This window comes from Vigna unguiculata, chromosome 4, assembly GCF_004118075.2.
Source record: "Vigna unguiculata cultivar IT97K-499-35 chromosome 4, ASM411807v1, whole genome shotgun sequence".
In the NCBI taxonomy this organism is placed as follows: domain Eukaryota; kingdom Viridiplantae; phylum Streptophyta; class Magnoliopsida; order Fabales; family Fabaceae; genus Vigna; species Vigna unguiculata.
The window spans coordinates 32,160,362-32,179,199 of NC_040282.1; the positions used below are offsets into that span (position 1 = coordinate 32,160,362).

An 18,838-nucleotide genomic window follows, 5' to 3' on the forward strand; every position below is an offset into this window, starting at 1 on the left:
GTTTAAAAGATATTTTTGTAATAAAAAAAAAAACATGTTTCTTAATATTATAATATTGAATTGAGTATGTGTCAAATGGTGTAAACAATTTAAATGCTAACATGAAACATGTTTAATATGCCAAAAATAGTTGACGTAATTTGGTGAAAATGACTATTTCCATTCATGTTTAAAGTTTGAGGACACAAACATATAAAAGTTTCAAGCATAGATGAATTCCAAATTTGCGTCGAAGTTTTGAAACTAAAAATAAACTTAACCCTAATTTTAGTAACACTAAAACAAAAGATAAAAGCTAAACAACTAATTGTATTAAAATATACCACTAACGTATTTATATTGTCATTAAATGAGTATGAAAACATACAATGATTAAATGAGTCTAGAAACATACACTAGATGAGTATAGAAATAAATTAGACGAGTTTAACAATACACATTGGTTAATTCTCTCCATACACTAATTAGATGAGTATAGAAATAAATTAGATAAATCTAGTAATATACATTAGACGAGTCTTTCTACATATTAATTAGACGAGTATAGCAAAAAATATTAGACGATCCTTTTCACTCATTAATTAAACGAATATAACAAAAATTATTAAACGAGTTTTGCAATACATATTAGAACAATTTGTCTATACACTGATAGTATAGTATAACAAAAAAATTAGACAAGTTTAGCAATATATATTAGACGAGTCTTTCCATATACTATTTAGATGAATATAGCGAAAAACATTAGATGAGACATTATATTCATTGATTAAAAAATATAATAAAAAACATTAAACGAGTCTATCGATGCACTAATTAAACAAGTCTAACAATACACATTAAACGAGTTTGTTCATACAATCAATAGACAATATAGCAAAAAAAAAAATATTAAACGAGACATTTTGTACATTGATTACATGAGTTTAGGAATATTCATTAGAGGAGTTTGTCCAAACACTAATTAGACGAGTTTACCAACAATATACACTGATAAGATGACCTTCTGAATATACATTAGATAAGCCTATTTATACACAAATTAGACAAGTCATTAATACAATATGAGTCTGTTCATTCATTAATTGGACGAGTCTTACAATGCATATTAGACAAGTTTGAACAAATACTAATTAGATAACTTTGTCAATACCCTAATTAAACATGTTTAGAAAAAATTATTAGATGAGTTATTTCATACATTGATCAGATGAGTCTAAGAATACTCATTAGAAAAGTCTCTTCATACATTAATTAGTTGAGTCTATAAAAAAAACATTAGACTAGTTTGTCCATAAACTCATAAGATGAGTTTAACAAAATACAATAGATAAGTCTTTTCATACACATATTAGACAAGTCTATTAATACATATTAAACAAGTTTGTCCACTCAATAATTAGACGAGTTTTGCAATACACAATAGACGGTTCTGAACATACACTAATTAGACAAGTCTAGCAATACATATTAGAAGAGTTTGTTGATGCATTGATTAAACGAGTAATATACATCAAACAAGTCTTTCCATATACTTATTAGACGAGTATAACAAAAAATATTACATGAGTCTAACAATACACATTAGACGATACTGTGGATACATTAATTAGAAGAGTATAACAAAAAGAGATATTTGATGAGAGGGACTTGCCTGAGCGAGACTATCTCGCCTGAGCGAGGCCCTCCAGCCTGAGCGAAGGGCTGAGCGAGACAGTATGTGGTTTGGTTGCTTGGTTGCCCTTGGATGAGTGGTAATTGCTTGGGTATGCTTGTTATGTTGAGAAATATGTATATATATATATATATATATATATATATATATATGTATATATGATGGATTACCATGTATGTGTGACATAATTCTTGAATGGATGACGGTTATTGGGGAAATTCGGCATGTGAAATTAATGAGTGAGTTGGTATTTATGGGACATGATATTGATATGAGATGAGGCCCTATACTCATGGGGTGGCGATGATCAATGGTGTGGATTCGACATGTGATACAAATGAGATATTATTTTTCAGAGATTGACATGGAATTGTGAGCATGATTGGTATTCTCTTATTGTTGATTTATGACTATTGGGTCCGTGTCAGTGCGTAAGTCCTTGGGGATCTCTATGTGAGATTCTCAAGGTCGCGCTTCAATGGTCGGGACGTAATTCCATGGCCCCTGTTAGTGGGTGTCCATGGTGGTGCCCCATCTGTATGACTAGGTAAGGATTCAAGTTAAGGTTGCATCCTGACACTTTAAAGAGTCAGTTAGTCTCACTTAGAGCGGACTGACTCCTGTGGTGAGAGTAGCAGGAGGCCCGAAATTCATTAAGGGCTAACCTTGTGGTGAGGGAAAATTGATTCATTGTAACACTTGTAACACATAGCTCGGGGGTGAGCAGCTCGGGGGTGAGCAGAGGTATCCACCACAAGTGCAAGCATCCGCTGAATCCGACCAGGTTATACGTATCCGGATGAGTCGAGTCGCATCGTAGTGTATCGATTGAAAGTCATAACATGCTTGGTTGTTGTATGGATATTGAATGGTGAAAATATATTTGACTGTATGATGAGAATGTTGTTGGCTCTAGCTTACCCTGTTTGTTGTATGGTTGTCTTGTATGTGGCTATCCTTTCTTGCGATGATCATCAATTTAATTGATGGGAGCAGATGGGCGAGGTTCCCGTGGTCAGCAAGGAAATGGCGATTCCGCTGCTTAGCCATCTGGGCTGGATTTTATATTTCTTTCCTTCATGAATTTCGTTAGGGCTATGGCCCATGTATTGTTTTACGCCTTGCTACCCTTTTCTCTTTTGTTAGACTTTTATTTAGATTTCCTTTGGCATCGTGGTGTGCCCGGTTTGTAGGGGTTGTGTTAAGGACCCCAGGACTACGCTATATTGTTATCTCTGTGTGACGTTTCATTTAATTTTGCGCATTAAATTAAATGGGACGTTACACTAGTGCTTCAAAAAGACCTATTTTTTCTTACCACGCTTCCAATTAAGAAGTGCTTTAACATAAATCCTTTTTTATTGATGTTAAATTAAGTTCAATAAATGATAGAATTTGATATCATATTAATAGGAAATAAAACTTAACTTATTCTTTCAAAATTATAAGGTGAAATTTCTTTTTCCTTATATAATGTAAATTAATTTTTTTTTATCGATAATATTAGTACAAACTATAAGAAAATATGTCATTAACAACTAATTTTAGTGATTAAAAGTTATTGGTCACTATAATAACCAATTTACGAAATAAAAAATTATTGGTTACTAAAATAGTTACTATTATGAATAAAAAAATTATAATTGGTCGTTAAATTAGTCACAAAGAGACTAATTTAGAAAAAGAAATCCTTAGTAGCAAAAACCTTAGTAGTTCATGTTTAGTGACCAATTTTCTTTGATAGTTAAAACTTTGGTAACTAAATTTTGGAAACTAATTTATAGAAAAATTATAATTTTTTATTTATAATAATGATAATTTTAGTAACCAATGATTTTTTATTCTGTAACTGAACATCTAAATTGGTCGTGATTAACAATTTTTAGCCACTGGACTTATTTTTTTAAATATCTAATCATGCTTTTGAAGCATTTTAAAAGACAGCTTACAAACACAATATATAGGTTTTTTATTCTTATAAAAGTTAAAACTTTTATAACTTTAACCTTTTCTTTAATATAACAAAAACACACAGATTCAAATTCCATTTATTTCTGGCTTTTGGGACTGAGATATCATCTAATAACACGTGTTATAAATTCTTGCAAATATGCTGTATTAATACGTAGATTCCAACCCTATAAATACAACACTATTAATTTCTTGGATTAAGAACTTTGTAATTCATTGGTGTGTGCCATCCGCAAGATCTACCAAAGCTTATCCAAAGCATAAAATCTATAATTAAGTTTTGAGTTAGAGAAGCTATTTGAAGACAAACATGAAAGCTTTATCAAAACTTTTCCTTCTAATAACATTCATGGTTATATTCTACTTTTCATCATCTTCTAATGGAGGTATAATTTTTCTTTCTTTCTTTCTTCTTCTTTTTTTACTTTTATTTTGTTCCTTACATTAACCATAACTTTATGCAACTTCTAAACCATTCTCATTGGTTACTTTCTCTATGTGGATATTATTTCTCTAACCTAATCTTGTTTATGTTGATATAGTGCATGCAAAAGGTCTAAGAACAAACCCTTTTGGAATTCATGCTACTCATCTTGGTCAAGAAAATCTTGAGAAAGAACAGAAACTTAAAGACAATGAAGAAGCTCTGGTTTCAGTGGATTATGCACCACCAACAACAGAACCACCAAGTCATAATAATTAAGTTGACAAATTTCATGAACGTGTTCGTTTTCTATTCAGCTCTCAAAGCAACGTTATAATAATAAGCATATTTATTGTGTATATGTTGCTAAATAGATAAATAAATCATATTTGGCCTTTTTAGTTTGCATATTATAATTTTCTTTCAAAATGATTTTTTTTTTAAATTTTTTTACCCACTATAATTATCTAGATCGTGTGCAAGATTCTCATTCATGTTTGGTTTAAACTTCCAAAATGGCCACGTATGTTTTATATAGAAGAAAAATAATTAATTGGAAACATTATATAACTATATAGTAATGGTATCATTAATTTAATTAATTGGAAACCAACTTCACGGGCTAAACAACCTAATAGCACATTGGTTTTTGTTTTAAAACAATTTAAAAAATATATATATAATCTTTGTCGTGATTGATTTATCGTTGTCAACAGGTTCACCATTGTAATATGAAGTAACTTAAGCGTCTGAAAAAAAGCAACTTGTATATATAAGCTTAATTATATTTTGGAAAAATCTTAAGATTGTACATGTCATTTTTGATAATTTTACTTAGTGTCACTAATGACAGTTGTTTTAATAATACCGTGAGCTATTTAAACTGCCTCATCGAAGGTTTTATATCAATCCATAGTATAAATAATTAATATCATATCATTTCATGCTAGTTATAGTATTCGTGAATTCGTATAAGTTAAGAACATATTAATTTATATATATAAACTAATTTGTAGAAGTTAATACATTACAAAAAAAAAGTTACATTGACAACCAATTCTAGTGATCAAAAATTGTTAATTGTAATCGATTTAGATACAAATTTACAAAATAAACAATTATTAGAATAAAAAATTACCATTAATCTCTAAATTGATTTCTAAATTTTAGCTACCAATGTTTTAGTTACTAAAATTTTTCCTATTAAAAAAATTCGTTTTTAAATTAGTCTTTAATTAGTTAGTGTCCAATTTAACGATAAATTATAATTTTTATTCATAATAATGACTATTTTAATAATCAATAATATTTTATTTTGTAAATTTGTATTTAAATTAGTCACTATAACAACTATTAACTTTTTGGCACTAAAATTTAAATTTGTATTAACTTCTTATAGTGATATATGTTTTTTTTTTCTTTAAAGTTGTAAATAAATTTTATGAATATTTATGTATTTCTTAAAAAAATTACCTATGGCATGATTTTTTTTGCAAATGGTAGTAGATTACAAGAAGGAAAAACTATTTTTGGTTATCGACCCTACAACTAAGGAAAAAAAAAACTTAATTAAAAATTATAATATAATACCTTAAAAGATATTGAAATTTCTAGTGAATAAATGAATAGAGAAAATTACTACATGTATAATATCGGAAGTCGTTGCCGCAATGATTCGTGAGTATCGCTTCCTCACATAAATGTGCACTTACAAAGGTTAATTGCACTCTTTTTCATTTTTATAGCCTCGGATTTTGTACTTCTCAAAGTTGAAGTAATGTGTACTATTATTATTATTGAAAAAAACTATAATAACTAAAGGTTGGCAAAAATATTTATTAGATCACATAATAATAAAAAAATGTTAAATTATAAATATTTGATAAAATCACCCATTAAAGCGATTTATGAATATAAAATTATAAAAGTAGACAAGTCTAAATAAATTTTTTACATCAAAATCAATTCAATTTCATGGATAAAGTTTTATTTTAAGATACTAATCGTATGGTATGAACATGTTGGTCAAATAAGTCTTCTAAATTGATCGAATGATTGATAGTATAACATGCAGATCGAAACACCCGATTGGTAAAAAAAATTTATGATTCAATATGATTAATCAGCCTAAATATGACTAGTGAAGACAGATCACTAATAAAGATATAAACAAGATAGAAAGTGTCACTTTTTATACCAATTAAGTCCATAACTGATACAAAAAGTATTTCACTCATTTGTATTCATTCTCCCCTCCAATTTTCTTCATCTCGTTCTCATCACTCACATTCAAGCATAAATGTTTAAATCAATAAGATGATTTTTCAACATCAGTTGCAGCAATTGAAATTCACACATAACCTAACTTGCATAAAAGCAAAAAGTAATCGTAAGAAATTCAAAGCTTCTTCCCTAAAAATAAAGAATAAAAAATATATCCAAACACAACAAGCAAGTATTCATTGAGACCTAAAATTTCACATACAACAAAAAAAAAACAATAAAAAGGAAACTCTCAACGAGTACCAAGCACCTCAACGAGTACCATTGTCACCACTGACTTTGTTCACAATGCCTTTGTTTACGATTAGGAAGAAGATGATAATGCCATTGGCTCCAATGACATTCAAAATCTCAGAGACTATTCTGACAAGCGTGCAAGAAGAAACCAAATTGTGCAATGGCATTCTCAATGGGGCATAGTGGTTCCCAACTTAAGCTAAATGACAAAGAAAGAGAAATATAAAACCCTGTGACTCGCAAGGATGACCTATCTCGCAAAGCGTTTTGGCCGTTAGCGTTTGCGCTAGTGAAGCTAGCGATATGTCAGAGACAGTCTCAACCACGTCAGCATTTGACAGTCCCATATCATTATTTTATATTCAATTAAATTCCTATATTATTTTTATTCAATTCAGTTTCAATTTTTTTAAAATTAAACAATTAAATATTTTTCCAAATTAAGATTAAATTTAATTTTTATATAAATATTATAGTGATATATTTATTAAATATTTCTAGAATTTCTTCAAACAAACTCTAACTATATTATTAAAATACAGTAGATTCATATTTAATTTTTACTAAGCGTTAAAAATAAGATTAGAATCAGGAGTTGGTTTAAAAATAACAAAGAAGTTTCCTTTTAATTTTAAACTAACTATAACCCTATTTTGTGTTGCATATATATATATATATATATATATGAAAATGATATTCTAACTCTCAATTTTTGACTCTTTCTCTTACTTCCTGACATGGCAGCTGATGTGTATTTAATTTTTAATTTGTGTTTTGTTTTATAAAGACACTTTGGCAACATGTGAAAAGCTAAGGGAGAAAGGGTTCTTCTATCCCGCAGACCACACCCAAACAAACAATTAGGGTTTCTCTCTTCTGTAGAACACGAACAAAGGTGGAGAAGACGAAATTTGATTATGCCCATTTCCAACTATCACTTAGTTAAAGTGCTTCCATTTTCGATATTAAGGTATGGTAGGTAAGAGTTGTGTTAGTTAGCAATTTTGAAGTACGAGATTGCTTTCGAAATTCAGCAAGTTTCTCAATGGCGATGATTGCGATCGACAGTGATGTTGGCGGCAGCGGCGACAACCAAACCTACAAATTGTATCGTCACTTGAAAACCCTAACCGTCCATGAAAACGTTGTGTTGTGTGTGAAGTTTTCGAACAACAGGACGCTATTAGCCTCGACAAAACCCTAATCATCTGGTCATCTGCCACGCTCTCCCTCCTCCACTACCTCGTTGGCCACTCCGAGGGCATCTCCGACTTGGCCTGGTCCTTAGACTCTCACTATATCTATTATGCCTCTGAAGACTACACCATCTGCATCTGGGGCGCCACCAGGGGCGATTGCATGAAGATCCTTTGCGACCACTCTATCGCGGTCTTCTGTTTGAATTTCAGTCCCTAATCAAGCTACATTGTGTTCGGGTCATTGGACGAGAGCATTAGGGTTTGGGATGTGAAGACCGACAAATGTGTCCAAGTCATCAACGACCACTCCATGCCCGTCACCTTCGTGCACTACATATTTTAGTTTTAAAACAATTGTATTTATTACAACTTATAAAATTGTCGTTGATTTACGGACAATTGTAGTTACTGTTATTGACTCTCTCTTTTTCTTGGGATATAGTTTTTGGTTTATAAAACTAGATTGAGGTGGATATAGGAAATTGTTTTTTATAATTGTTTATCACTGATTAGATTCATTGCAGAATATTTTTGTGGTCAGCAATCCAGTAAAACTGGTTTAGGGGATCAGTCCCTTACAATAGATCATATTGTTGTGCAAAATGTAATAAATAGGTCACCATTTAATATGTCAGTGGTAAGTAGTTAATGAATCCAGTTCATATGATGTTTGTGAAGTGCGAATTGTGGACCAATTAAGTCAGAGCAATTTTTATTATGTTCAATATACCTTTCATACATGTTACTGAGGTCATTTAATACACTAAAAATGATTTACATTTAAACTTCCTTAAAAAAAAGCAATAGTTGTACTGTTATTCAAAAAGTATGGGCAGGTCACCAGTTAATATGTCAATAGTCACCAATAATTCAATCCAAAGTTTACATATATGTGAACTAAATTTTATGGACCAATTCTCTCCCACCAATTTTTATTATGTTCAATATACCTTCCACACATGTTAGGAAGGTCATGTAATTCATTGTAACTGGTTTACATGCTCAGTCCCTAACGACAGGCCACAATTCATATTTTTGTGCAAAACGTAATGGACAGGTCACCATGTAATACATCAGTGCTCAGTAGTTAACGAATCCACATTTATCATGTCTGTGAGGTGAGTGTTGTGGACCAATTATCCTAGAACAAATTTTATTAGGATTAAATATACCTTTCATACATGTTGTTAAGGTCTTCTATAAATGGTTTACATGTGGACTTTCTTAAAATAGAGCAGTGGTTATACTACTATTCAAAAAGTATTGGGCAGGTCACCAGCAATGGTCACCAGTATTTCAATCTCGAGTTTACATATATGTGAACTGAATTTTGTGGACCAATTCTCTCCCACCAATTTTTATTATGTTCAATATACCTTCCACACATGTTAGGAAGGTCATGTAATTCATTGTAACTGGTTTACATGCTCAGTCCCTAACGACAGGCCACAATTCATATTTTTGTGCAAAACGTAATGGACAGGTCACCATGTAATACATCAGTGCTCAGTAGTTAACGAATCCACATTTATCATGTCTGTGAGGTGAGTGTTGTGGACTAATTATCCTAGAATAATTTTTATTCGGATTACATATACCTTTCATACATGTTGTTAAGGTCTTCTAATACACTATAAATGATTTACATGTGGACTTTCTTAAAATAGAGCAGTAGTTATACTACTATTCAAAAGGTATTGGGCATGTCACTAATTAATATGTCATTGGTCACCAGTATTTCAATCTAAAGTTTACATATATGTGAATTGAATTTTATGAACCAATTCTCTCTCACTAATTTTTATCATGTTCAATATACATTCCACACATGTCTGCAGGATAGACGAACATTTTCTCCCTTCGCTTTTCACCCGCTGCCACAGTGTCTTTGCAAAACAAAACACAAATTAAAAAATTAAATACATATCAGCTGCCAAGTCAGGGAGTAAGAGAAGAGGTCAAAATTTGGGAGTTAGAATATCATTTTCCATATATATATATAAAATACACTCACATGTTAATTCTTTGGAACAAGATACATACATTACATTTTAAATTAGATGTAATTCTCTTGACGAAATGTAAAAATAGCAAAATATTAAAGAAAATAACATTAAGTGACTGACTTGATTTTTTATGATTATATTTCTAGAATTTAGCAAACTTCAAAAGCGTTAAAGAATTATATTCTTGGGGTCCCTGCATTTGATACTTGAACCTTAGATTCTGCACTTACCATATCCAATCTTCTCCAACTTGGAGGCAGCTGTAGTAAATGCCTATTAGATTAGATGTAACAAAGGCCCCTTCCCTGCAAGACCAGTGACACAACCAGTATTGGGCACCAAATCTCTCCCATAATAATAAAAATTGACTAAAAGAAAAACTAGTAAACTGCACTAAAATTGAAGAATAAGGCCTTAAAAGTATAAAACTGTAGTGTTGCCTGTTCAAAACACCGAACCTGAACACTAAAAGCAGATAATACAACTAATACAGCTTCGAGCAAAATACAAAATGTTATGTTTCAGGATTGAAAAGAACTTTCTCTAATTTTCACAATGATATACGATGGCCAACCACGAGTACTCCTCTTGTCAGAGTACTCCTTGATTAACAAAATAACCACGAATTTTACTGCTCTTGGCAAGTTAATCCCCATCAAACAAACCTAAAATACTCCTCTAGGTGGAGAGCTCCTTTGGTTCATGTTCAGATATTCTCAGAAAAAAGAAATCACCAATTACGCAAAAAAGTCTAAATAGCATAAAACACCCTTAAAGAGAAATCATAACACAAAAGGTAATTACTAAACCGTAGATAAATATTTTTTTTTTTAAATAATAACATGACCCAAGATAACCCTTCATTAAATATCCTGCACAAAAAGGAAAAGAAAGGTTTTAAACCCCCACAAGATAATAAAAGTTCTCTGATGTTTCTATTGATAAATACCATAGGATCACAGACGTCCATTCCTTTTTAATGTCATGCAAGCAAGTTATTCACAGAGAGAATTCTCCCTAAGATAAAAATAATAGAAAACACGTAACACACAGAGCAAGAACTCAGAATTGTGGCAGCAAAATCGTTAGAGTTGCGGAGCATGGTAAATGAAACCATCGAGGACATAATAGGCGAACATAGGCATAACTTTGTCGGGGCTATCTCTCTTCTGCTTGCAAATAACAAACAGGTGAAGTCCCCGTCATTATCCTGAAGATTTGACTGAACTATTATTAATCAATTATTACAATCCACGAAACCTAAAAGAGTACTGAAAAAAAGAAAGGAGAAGGGAACTAGAGTTTTACATACGAGAATTGAGAGATGTTGATGTCAGAAATATGGCTTTTCTCTCGTTTCCTCTTTCTTTTCTCTATTCATCTTCTTAAATAATACATAGCATTTAGCACTATTAATGATAATTAATCATAGTTCCTAATTTTTACAACCTAAATTAGAAATCCTAAATATATTCAATTATTATAAATATGAATATATTGGAGAAGTAGCTTTTAAGGAAAATAATAATAATGGTCCAGCGAACCCATTGCCTAACATCCCCTCAAATTGACACGGTGGTCAAGGAACATCAATATGTTAATAAGAAATTGGTGCCAAGGACGAGGAAGCTGAACTTGCGATGCAAGGTGGGAAGAGAGACAATACGAGTCAAGTGCCTCTCGAATGGAATAACAATCCACCTCGTTTGAAAATGATTGACCCCCAACATTATTGACCTTACTCATACATATTCTCAATAGAAACAGGATACGTAGTTCATTTGAAAAAATGTTGATATATATATATATATATATATATATATATATATATATATATATATATATATACTTTAAATTCTGTATTGAGTCTAGAATTCTTTAATTAAATCTTCCGGTTGCTACTTTCGAATTCTCGAGTATAACAATCCAATGGTGTGTTAAGAAATTAAATTATAATCATATGGTTCAAGGATTTTAAGCACAAGATTGAGACTTACCTCAAAGATAGTGAACCTTCCTTTGATCTATCAATAATTCCGCTCGGAACTGAACCAGTAAGGTTGTTATTACCAAAGTTTCTGCAACCAAAGTTTATGCAAAAACAGCACAAATATGAAACCCCTTTAACTTACAAGACTTCAAGTGATTGCAGTTGTGTCAGAAAATCAGGTACTGGCCCGCTTGAACTATTGTTTGATAAATCCCTGAAAAGAGCAAGTGCAACATTACGATTTTAAATCTCAAAGAAGAGGAAAAGATAAAAAATAAATGGATTTGGTTATCATTTGTTAACCAAATGAGATGAGATACTCACAAGTAGCGTAACAAAGTGTGCTCGGAGATGAAAGATGATATCAGCCCGGTAAGTCCACTTGAAGACAAATTCTTGGTTCTTTTCCAAATATATTTTTGTTAGTTAAGGGTTTGAGTTAATGAATCTATGTATGATTTTTTTATGATCTCTAAACTTACAAGGATGTGATTCTTGGAGTGTTATCATCATCAAAGCCACAAGATAGACCAGCTCAAATGTATGCTACTAGGCCACATGGATCTCCTTGTCAATTTCTTTCCACCCCATAAGCGCTTTTGATGTTCTTGATCTAATACAAGGGACATGTCTACCACAATGTAACAAACTAATATTCGTATCTCCCGTAGAAGAGACATATATGGTCCACATCTAGTATTTGAAGTGTTTGGAACAAAATTACCCCTAATGGAGAATATTCAGCTACTTGTCTCATTTTCATTTTCAGGATGGACGATGAATAATTTTTCTTTGTCAAACCCATCCGGCAATAGCCGCCTTGCTTCCATCTCGCTACACAAAGCCAATGCCAACTGGTTTTTCCCACACTTGTTAAGTCCATGATACAGCTCAGATAATGTGTTGGAATCTGGCTTCATCAATCTACCCAGCATGTCCCTCAAAACTTGAACAGCCCCATCAAAGTCCTCATTTTTGCAAAAAGCAGATATCAGTATCTGAAAAGTATGTTCATTTGGATTACAGCCACTCCTCACCATGCTCCTATATATAAGAAAGGCACGCTCAGAATTATTCCTCACACACTGCCCAGTAATAAGAGCAGAGAAAGTACTCGCATTGGGAACCATGTTCTCTTTATCAAGCTCCTTTACAAACCCTGCCGCCTTCTTTGTCTTCCCATCTTTACACAGCCCCAAAATCAATGCATTATAAGTTAATATATCAGCCTTAACCCCACTCCTCACCATCTCCTCGTAAACCCTCCCACTCATTTCACTGTCTCCAACCTGACCATACCCATGCAACAAAATATTATAAGTCACAACATTGGGAGCCACATTAGCAACCTTCATCTCATTGAAAACCCTATTCGCCTCATGCAACTTCCTCTCCTTACAAAACCCATTAATCAGAGTGTTAAAAGTAACCACATTAGCTTGCACTCCATGATCCCCCATCAAAGATTTAACCTTGAATGCCAAGCCAAACAACCCCTTCCTACAATACGCCGAAATCAAAGTATTGAAAGACACAACATTAGGACTCAAGCCCATGTCCCCCATCTTCTGGAAAATCTCAAAGCCCTTCTGCACTTCCCCAAGCATGCAATGAGCGCGAATAACCATGTTAAGAGTGTAAACATTAGGCAAAACATAAGTGCGACACATCTCCCGGTAAAATGACAGAGCAATATCTGCTCTGCCAAGGCGAAGCAGAGAACTTAAAAAGGCGTTACAGGATTCAACAGTGAGAGAGAAGCCGTATTGCTTCATTAGGGTATAAGTGAGGGTGGCGTTGCGAAATTTACTGGCGTGGGCAAAGGTTTTGAAGAGGGCATCGAAGACGAGAGGGGAAGCATTGCAGATAGGATAGGAGTGTAAGAGGGAGTGGAAGAGGGTGTGAGGAGAGTGTGAAGAGAGGATTTTTGTGAGGATGGTTTGGATGGTTTTGAATTGGCGATGTGTGGCCAGAGTGTGGAGGAGGAACGAGAGGGTTTCGAGGGTATGCGTGGATGGGTGGTGTTGGAGAAGCCATTGGGAGAGTTTGAGGGACAATACGTGGTCATTTTGGAGCTTGAGGAAGAGGTGTTTGAGACGGAAGGGTGTGAGAACAGGGCACAAAGGTCGTAGCTTTTCCCAATTGGAGTTGATGACGTGACTATGAGCGACGGTGATGAAATCCAGATCTTGGCCATGAGGTTCGGGAAGCGTTCGGTGAGTTATGGGAAGGAATGGCTTCGTGGTTGGGGTTCTGGGAGTTGCTTCGATTATTAGAGTGCAAAATCGACGAGCTTTGATGTGTCGCATTGTCCAATGCTTTTATCTTCCACTGTGTTTGAAAACACTTCACTCAATTTCTTGCAATACCCCCTGGCTCGTTTTTAGATGAAAAATTGTAAATAAACAACATTAGCCAAAAGTGAGAAGGGAATTCGAAAAAAGTTGGCTCTTTTTATTCCCACAAGGACTCTATGGGATTTAGAGATAAATTAGATGTGGGGCTTTGGGTGGGATAAAGGGCAAGAATTGGGTAGACAGCAAATTCTTCTTCTACAGGCCGACAGCATAACCTATTCCACGAGACTCCTTCCTGGCAAAGACATATGAAACAACACTGTGATTATGAAAACTATGTAAAAGAAAAAATGAAATAAAATTTCCACAATCTTTTTTTAACACATTTTTTTTTTAAAAAAAAGAGATGTTTTAATATGTGTGTATGTGTGTGTGTGTGAAAACTATGTAAAATTTCCACAATCACTTTTAGTTAGAGTGTGGGCGTGGGTGTGGGTGTTCCTCTTCTTGTTACAAACTCGAAAGACAATGTCTCATTCTCTTCACAACCAAAAACAAATAAAATAGAAAAAAGAAGAGATTATAGAGCAGCAAATTGTAGATAACTATTTCAAGTAAAATGAGACAGACAGGCATGAAAGAAACAGTCATTCCTCTTCTTGTTACAAACTCTAAAGCCAATCATTTTCTTCACAACCAAAAACAAATAAAATTGAAAAAAGAAGAATCTTACAAGTTCGCCTGAGCACAATGCAACATCATGCTTACAATTGAAAAGAAAAAAAAAAGTAAAAATAAGATGTTTGGCAGAAAGTATGTAAAAAACTAACAAAAAAGGTGATAGAAAAGAATGAATTTTATTTCATAAATTCTAAATCCCAATTGTTGTGGCCATGCATTTGAACCTAGATCAAGCTAGGCCAAAGTTCCCAACTAGCATAAAACGGTTCAACCAGGTGCAGAAATAGTGACAGGTTCAAATAAAAACCAAAAATCAGGTATGCTTTGGCAATCCCAAAAAATAAACAAAACAAAACAGGCCAAAAAAACAAAACAGGTTCTATATTATATATGACATTGGTCTTATGTGTGTGTGTGTATATATATATATATATATATATACATATATATATATTGACACCACTTTAACCCAAAACTTTAATGTAATGGTGTTATGGGTCTTTCATCTTATATAATGTTTAACTTTGTCTATCCTATCCAATGTGGGACTTTTGACTTACACTTGGACTATTCCCAAAACTCCCAAACAGCAGTAAAATTTTCAGCATACCTCTATATAAAAACGTGATGGGTCAAAACTCGGTCCAAACAAAGCAGTGCACTCCATCAACAATCAAACTCCAATTAAAACTAAAGCTATCGACCAAGTGATTATGAGTAAATAGCCTTAGAGACGCTGGAATCCCTTGTCCCAAATAAAACACATTAATCATCAACAACTAACACTAACTCGCATTCAGTAATTAGAAATCAACATTTAAATAATTACATGACTTCCCAATTAAACTCCAGACCTTAAATCTTCCTCCAATACAGGTTTCCAACTTAAGTATTCCAATTGATTCAATAAATTCAATACTAGACAGTTACACACACGCGTGAATCATGAAAATAAATCCAGAATTACCCAGCAGCAAAGCTCATACTCAATCCAGAAGATAATATCATATAAGAGGTTCATGCAAAGCTCAAATTGATTTAAACTCAAACAAAATTGAACTCCTATCAAAACAAACAGGTTATACAATTTCTTCAACACAAATAAGCACAATAATTTCGAATGCCAGCACCAAATAAAATGCGTAATCACCATAGAGCCATCAGCTTCATCATCTCCATTTAAATTTTCATCCCCAAATCAGAAAATAAACACTGAAATAGTCCAAAAAAACTAACCCAAACTCATTCGCAGACCAGGACACTCATATAGCAGCTCCACCACTGTTTTTCACGCAAACAGAACTTCTCCTAGAATAACATCACGTACCCCAAATGATACCAAATAAAAACAAGCCCAGAAAAACCAATTGCTCAATCGAACACAGGTATGATACTAACGAACCAAGAAAAAGCAAGAATAGAGCAATCAGAAAATTTATAATACACTCATCCAACCAAAACCAACATCGAAGTAAACATAGGGATCTTCTATTTACCCAGAACTGCACGGTGAAGATGACTGAAGGCGGTGGCAGCAGGGAATCAGCTCTGCGATGCTGCGGTGAGGAGTGCGAGCTCAAGCGGGGTGGTTCCAGGGGTTTCTGGAGGTGGAGGAAGCACGCGGCAGCCTAGGGTTCCGACGTCGCAGCGCAGCGAGTAGATACAAGCTCCACCGGCGGCGAGCTTGCGGCGAGAGAGGAATGGCCAGCGGCTGACGCGTGGTGGTTCTCGTTGACCCCGTTGGCGGGGTTTCAATCCTCCACTCGCTGGAATCGAAGAAGGAGGGGGCTTCGCCGGCGTTGGAAGTAAGAATCGCTTATAGACCAACAATTGTGTTTGAATGATAAGAATTCCACCCTCGATGAAAAAACTTCAAGAAACAATTTTTTTGACGTGATTTTCTAAGTGACCAAGTTATCCCCTAAAAAATATAAACTACCAAATTTTACTATTATGTTGAAAGTAATTTCTAATTTTTTTTATTTGCAAAAGAGAGCGTGTCAAAGAGAAGTTAATTAATATTAATTTTTTCAAACCGTGAAAGTGAATGGAAATGGCCAAAAACGATTTTGAAAAGAAATCATTTACAGACCATTTGCAAAAGAGAGTGTGTCCACTGAAACTAAAAGATTTCTACAAAGTTTTGTTCTTTATTCCTAAAAGATCCAAACCCAGCAACAAATCTCTCTCTTCAGCTCCAATTATAAGGCACTCAAAGATATATATATATATATATATATATATATATATATATATATATATATATATATATATATATATATATATATATATTCTGCATGGAATAACTGGTGACCACTAACTTATTAAGTGGTGACCTGCCTTGAACTTTTTGCATATTAGTTTCACCACTTCTCTATTGTAAGGAAGTCCACAACTAAAGCATGTTTACTGTCTAGGAAGACCTCAATAACATGTATGGAAGGTATATTTACTCCTAAAAGAAATTGGTGTGGAATAATTGACCCACAACTCCCACCTAACACACATGATAATTGTGGTTGCATAAACTGGTTACCCATGATGTATTACTTAGTGACTTGACCATTACCTTTTTCACATCAATATCAAATGGGGTATGTAGTCAAGGTGCTAAACTTATACACCATTCAGAATGAGTCACATGACCTCCAAAGCATGTTTGCAATGTATATTAAACTTAATAAAAATTGTTGCGAGATAATTAGTCCACAAAATCTAGCTTTTATATATATATATATATATATATATATATATATATATATATATATATATATTCTGCATGGAATAACTGGTGATCACTGACTTATTAAGTGGTGACCTGTCTTGAACTTTTTGCACACTCGTTTTACCACTGCTCTATTGTAAGGAAGTTCATAACTAAAACATGTTTATTGTCTAGGAAGACCTCAATAACATGTATGGAAGGTATATTTACTCCTCAGAGAAATTCGTGTGGAATAATTGACCCACAACTTCCACCTAACACACATGATAACTGGTTGCATTAACCGGTCATCCATGATGTATTACGTAATGACATGCCCATTACTTTATGAACATCAATATCAAATGGGGTCTGCGGTTAGGGTGCTAAACTTGTACAACATTCATAGTGACTTATATGACCTTCAAAGCATGTCTGCAACGTATATTAAACGTAATAAAAATTGTTGGTCCACGAAATCCAGCTTATATATATGTATCAATTCTGCATAGAATAACTGGTGACCACTGACTTATTAAGTGGTGACCTACCTTGAATTTTTTGCACATTCGTTTCACCATTGCTCTACTGTAAGGAAGTCCACAACTGAAACATGTTTATTGTGTAGGAAGACCTCAATAACATGTCTAGAAGGCATATTTACTCCTAATAGAAATTGGTATGGAATAATTGACCCACAACTCCCACCTAACACACATGATAACAATGGTTGCATTAATTGGTCACCCCTGATGTATTACATGTTGACCTGTCCATTACTTTTTGCACATCAATATCAAATGGGGTATGCGGATAGGGTGCTAAACTTGTACATCATTCATAGTGACTCACATGACCTTCAAAGCATGTCTGCTACGTATATTGAACCTAATAAAAATTGTTGTGAGATAATTGGTCCACGAAATCCAACTTATATATATATATATATATATATATATATTATCAATTCTGCATGGAATTATTGGTGACCATTGACTTATTAAGTGGTGACCTACCTTGAACATTTTTCACACTGCTCTATTGTAAGGAAGTCCATAACTAAAACATTTATACTGTCTACCTCAAAAACATGTATGGAAGGTATATTTACTCATAAAAAAAATTCCTATGAAATAATTGGCCTAGAAGTGCCCCCTTCACACACAGGATAACAGTGACTGCATTAATAGGTGACCCTTGGTGTATTACATGGTGACCTGTCCATTACTTTTTGCACATCAATATCAAATGGGGTTTGGTGTTAGGGTGATAAACTTGTACACCATTCCCTTAGGGTTTAATGGTAACGAAAAAACTTCCAAAGGGGATTTCGGAAAAATGGGGTCTTCTTCCTCACACTTTCATCTTCAC

General features: G+C 33.4%; 1 protein-coding gene across 7 annotated transcripts; it reads right to left on the reverse strand.

The window, feature by feature from the left end:
* Positions 1-9,447: 9,447 nt before the first annotated feature.
* Positions 9,448-16,671, reverse strand: LOC114181374 (pentatricopeptide repeat-containing protein At4g26680, mitochondrial). Of its 7 annotated transcripts, none has more exons than XM_028067810.1 (6): positions 16,260-16,671; positions 12,268-14,377; positions 12,110-12,187; positions 11,928-11,999; positions 10,026-11,841; positions 9,448-9,675 (listed from the first exon to the last, which is right to left on the reverse strand). In XM_028067810.1, exon 2 carries the CDS (start codon positions 14,092-14,094, stop codon positions 12,526-12,528), a length of 1,569 nt encoding a protein of 522 aa, XP_027923611.1. In that variant the 5' UTR covers positions 14,095-14,377; positions 16,260-16,671; the 3' UTR covers positions 9,448-9,675; positions 10,026-11,841; positions 11,928-11,999; positions 12,110-12,187; positions 12,268-12,525. The 7 variants fall into 7 exon arrangements, with proteins under 7 accessions (XP_027923611.1, XP_027923612.1, XP_027923607.1 ...); XM_028067811.1 differs by having other exon boundaries at positions 10,026-10,100; positions 11,793-11,841; positions 12,110-14,377; XM_028067806.1 differs by having other exon boundaries at positions 10,026-11,999.
* Positions 16,672-18,838: the final 2,167 nt, after the last annotated feature.

Excerpts from the sequence above, each read along its gene's own strand:
- LOC114181374 (XM_028067810.1), bottom strand. The coding sequence starts at position 14,094 with ATGCGACACATCAAAGCTCGTCGATTTTGCACTCTAATAATCGAAGCA.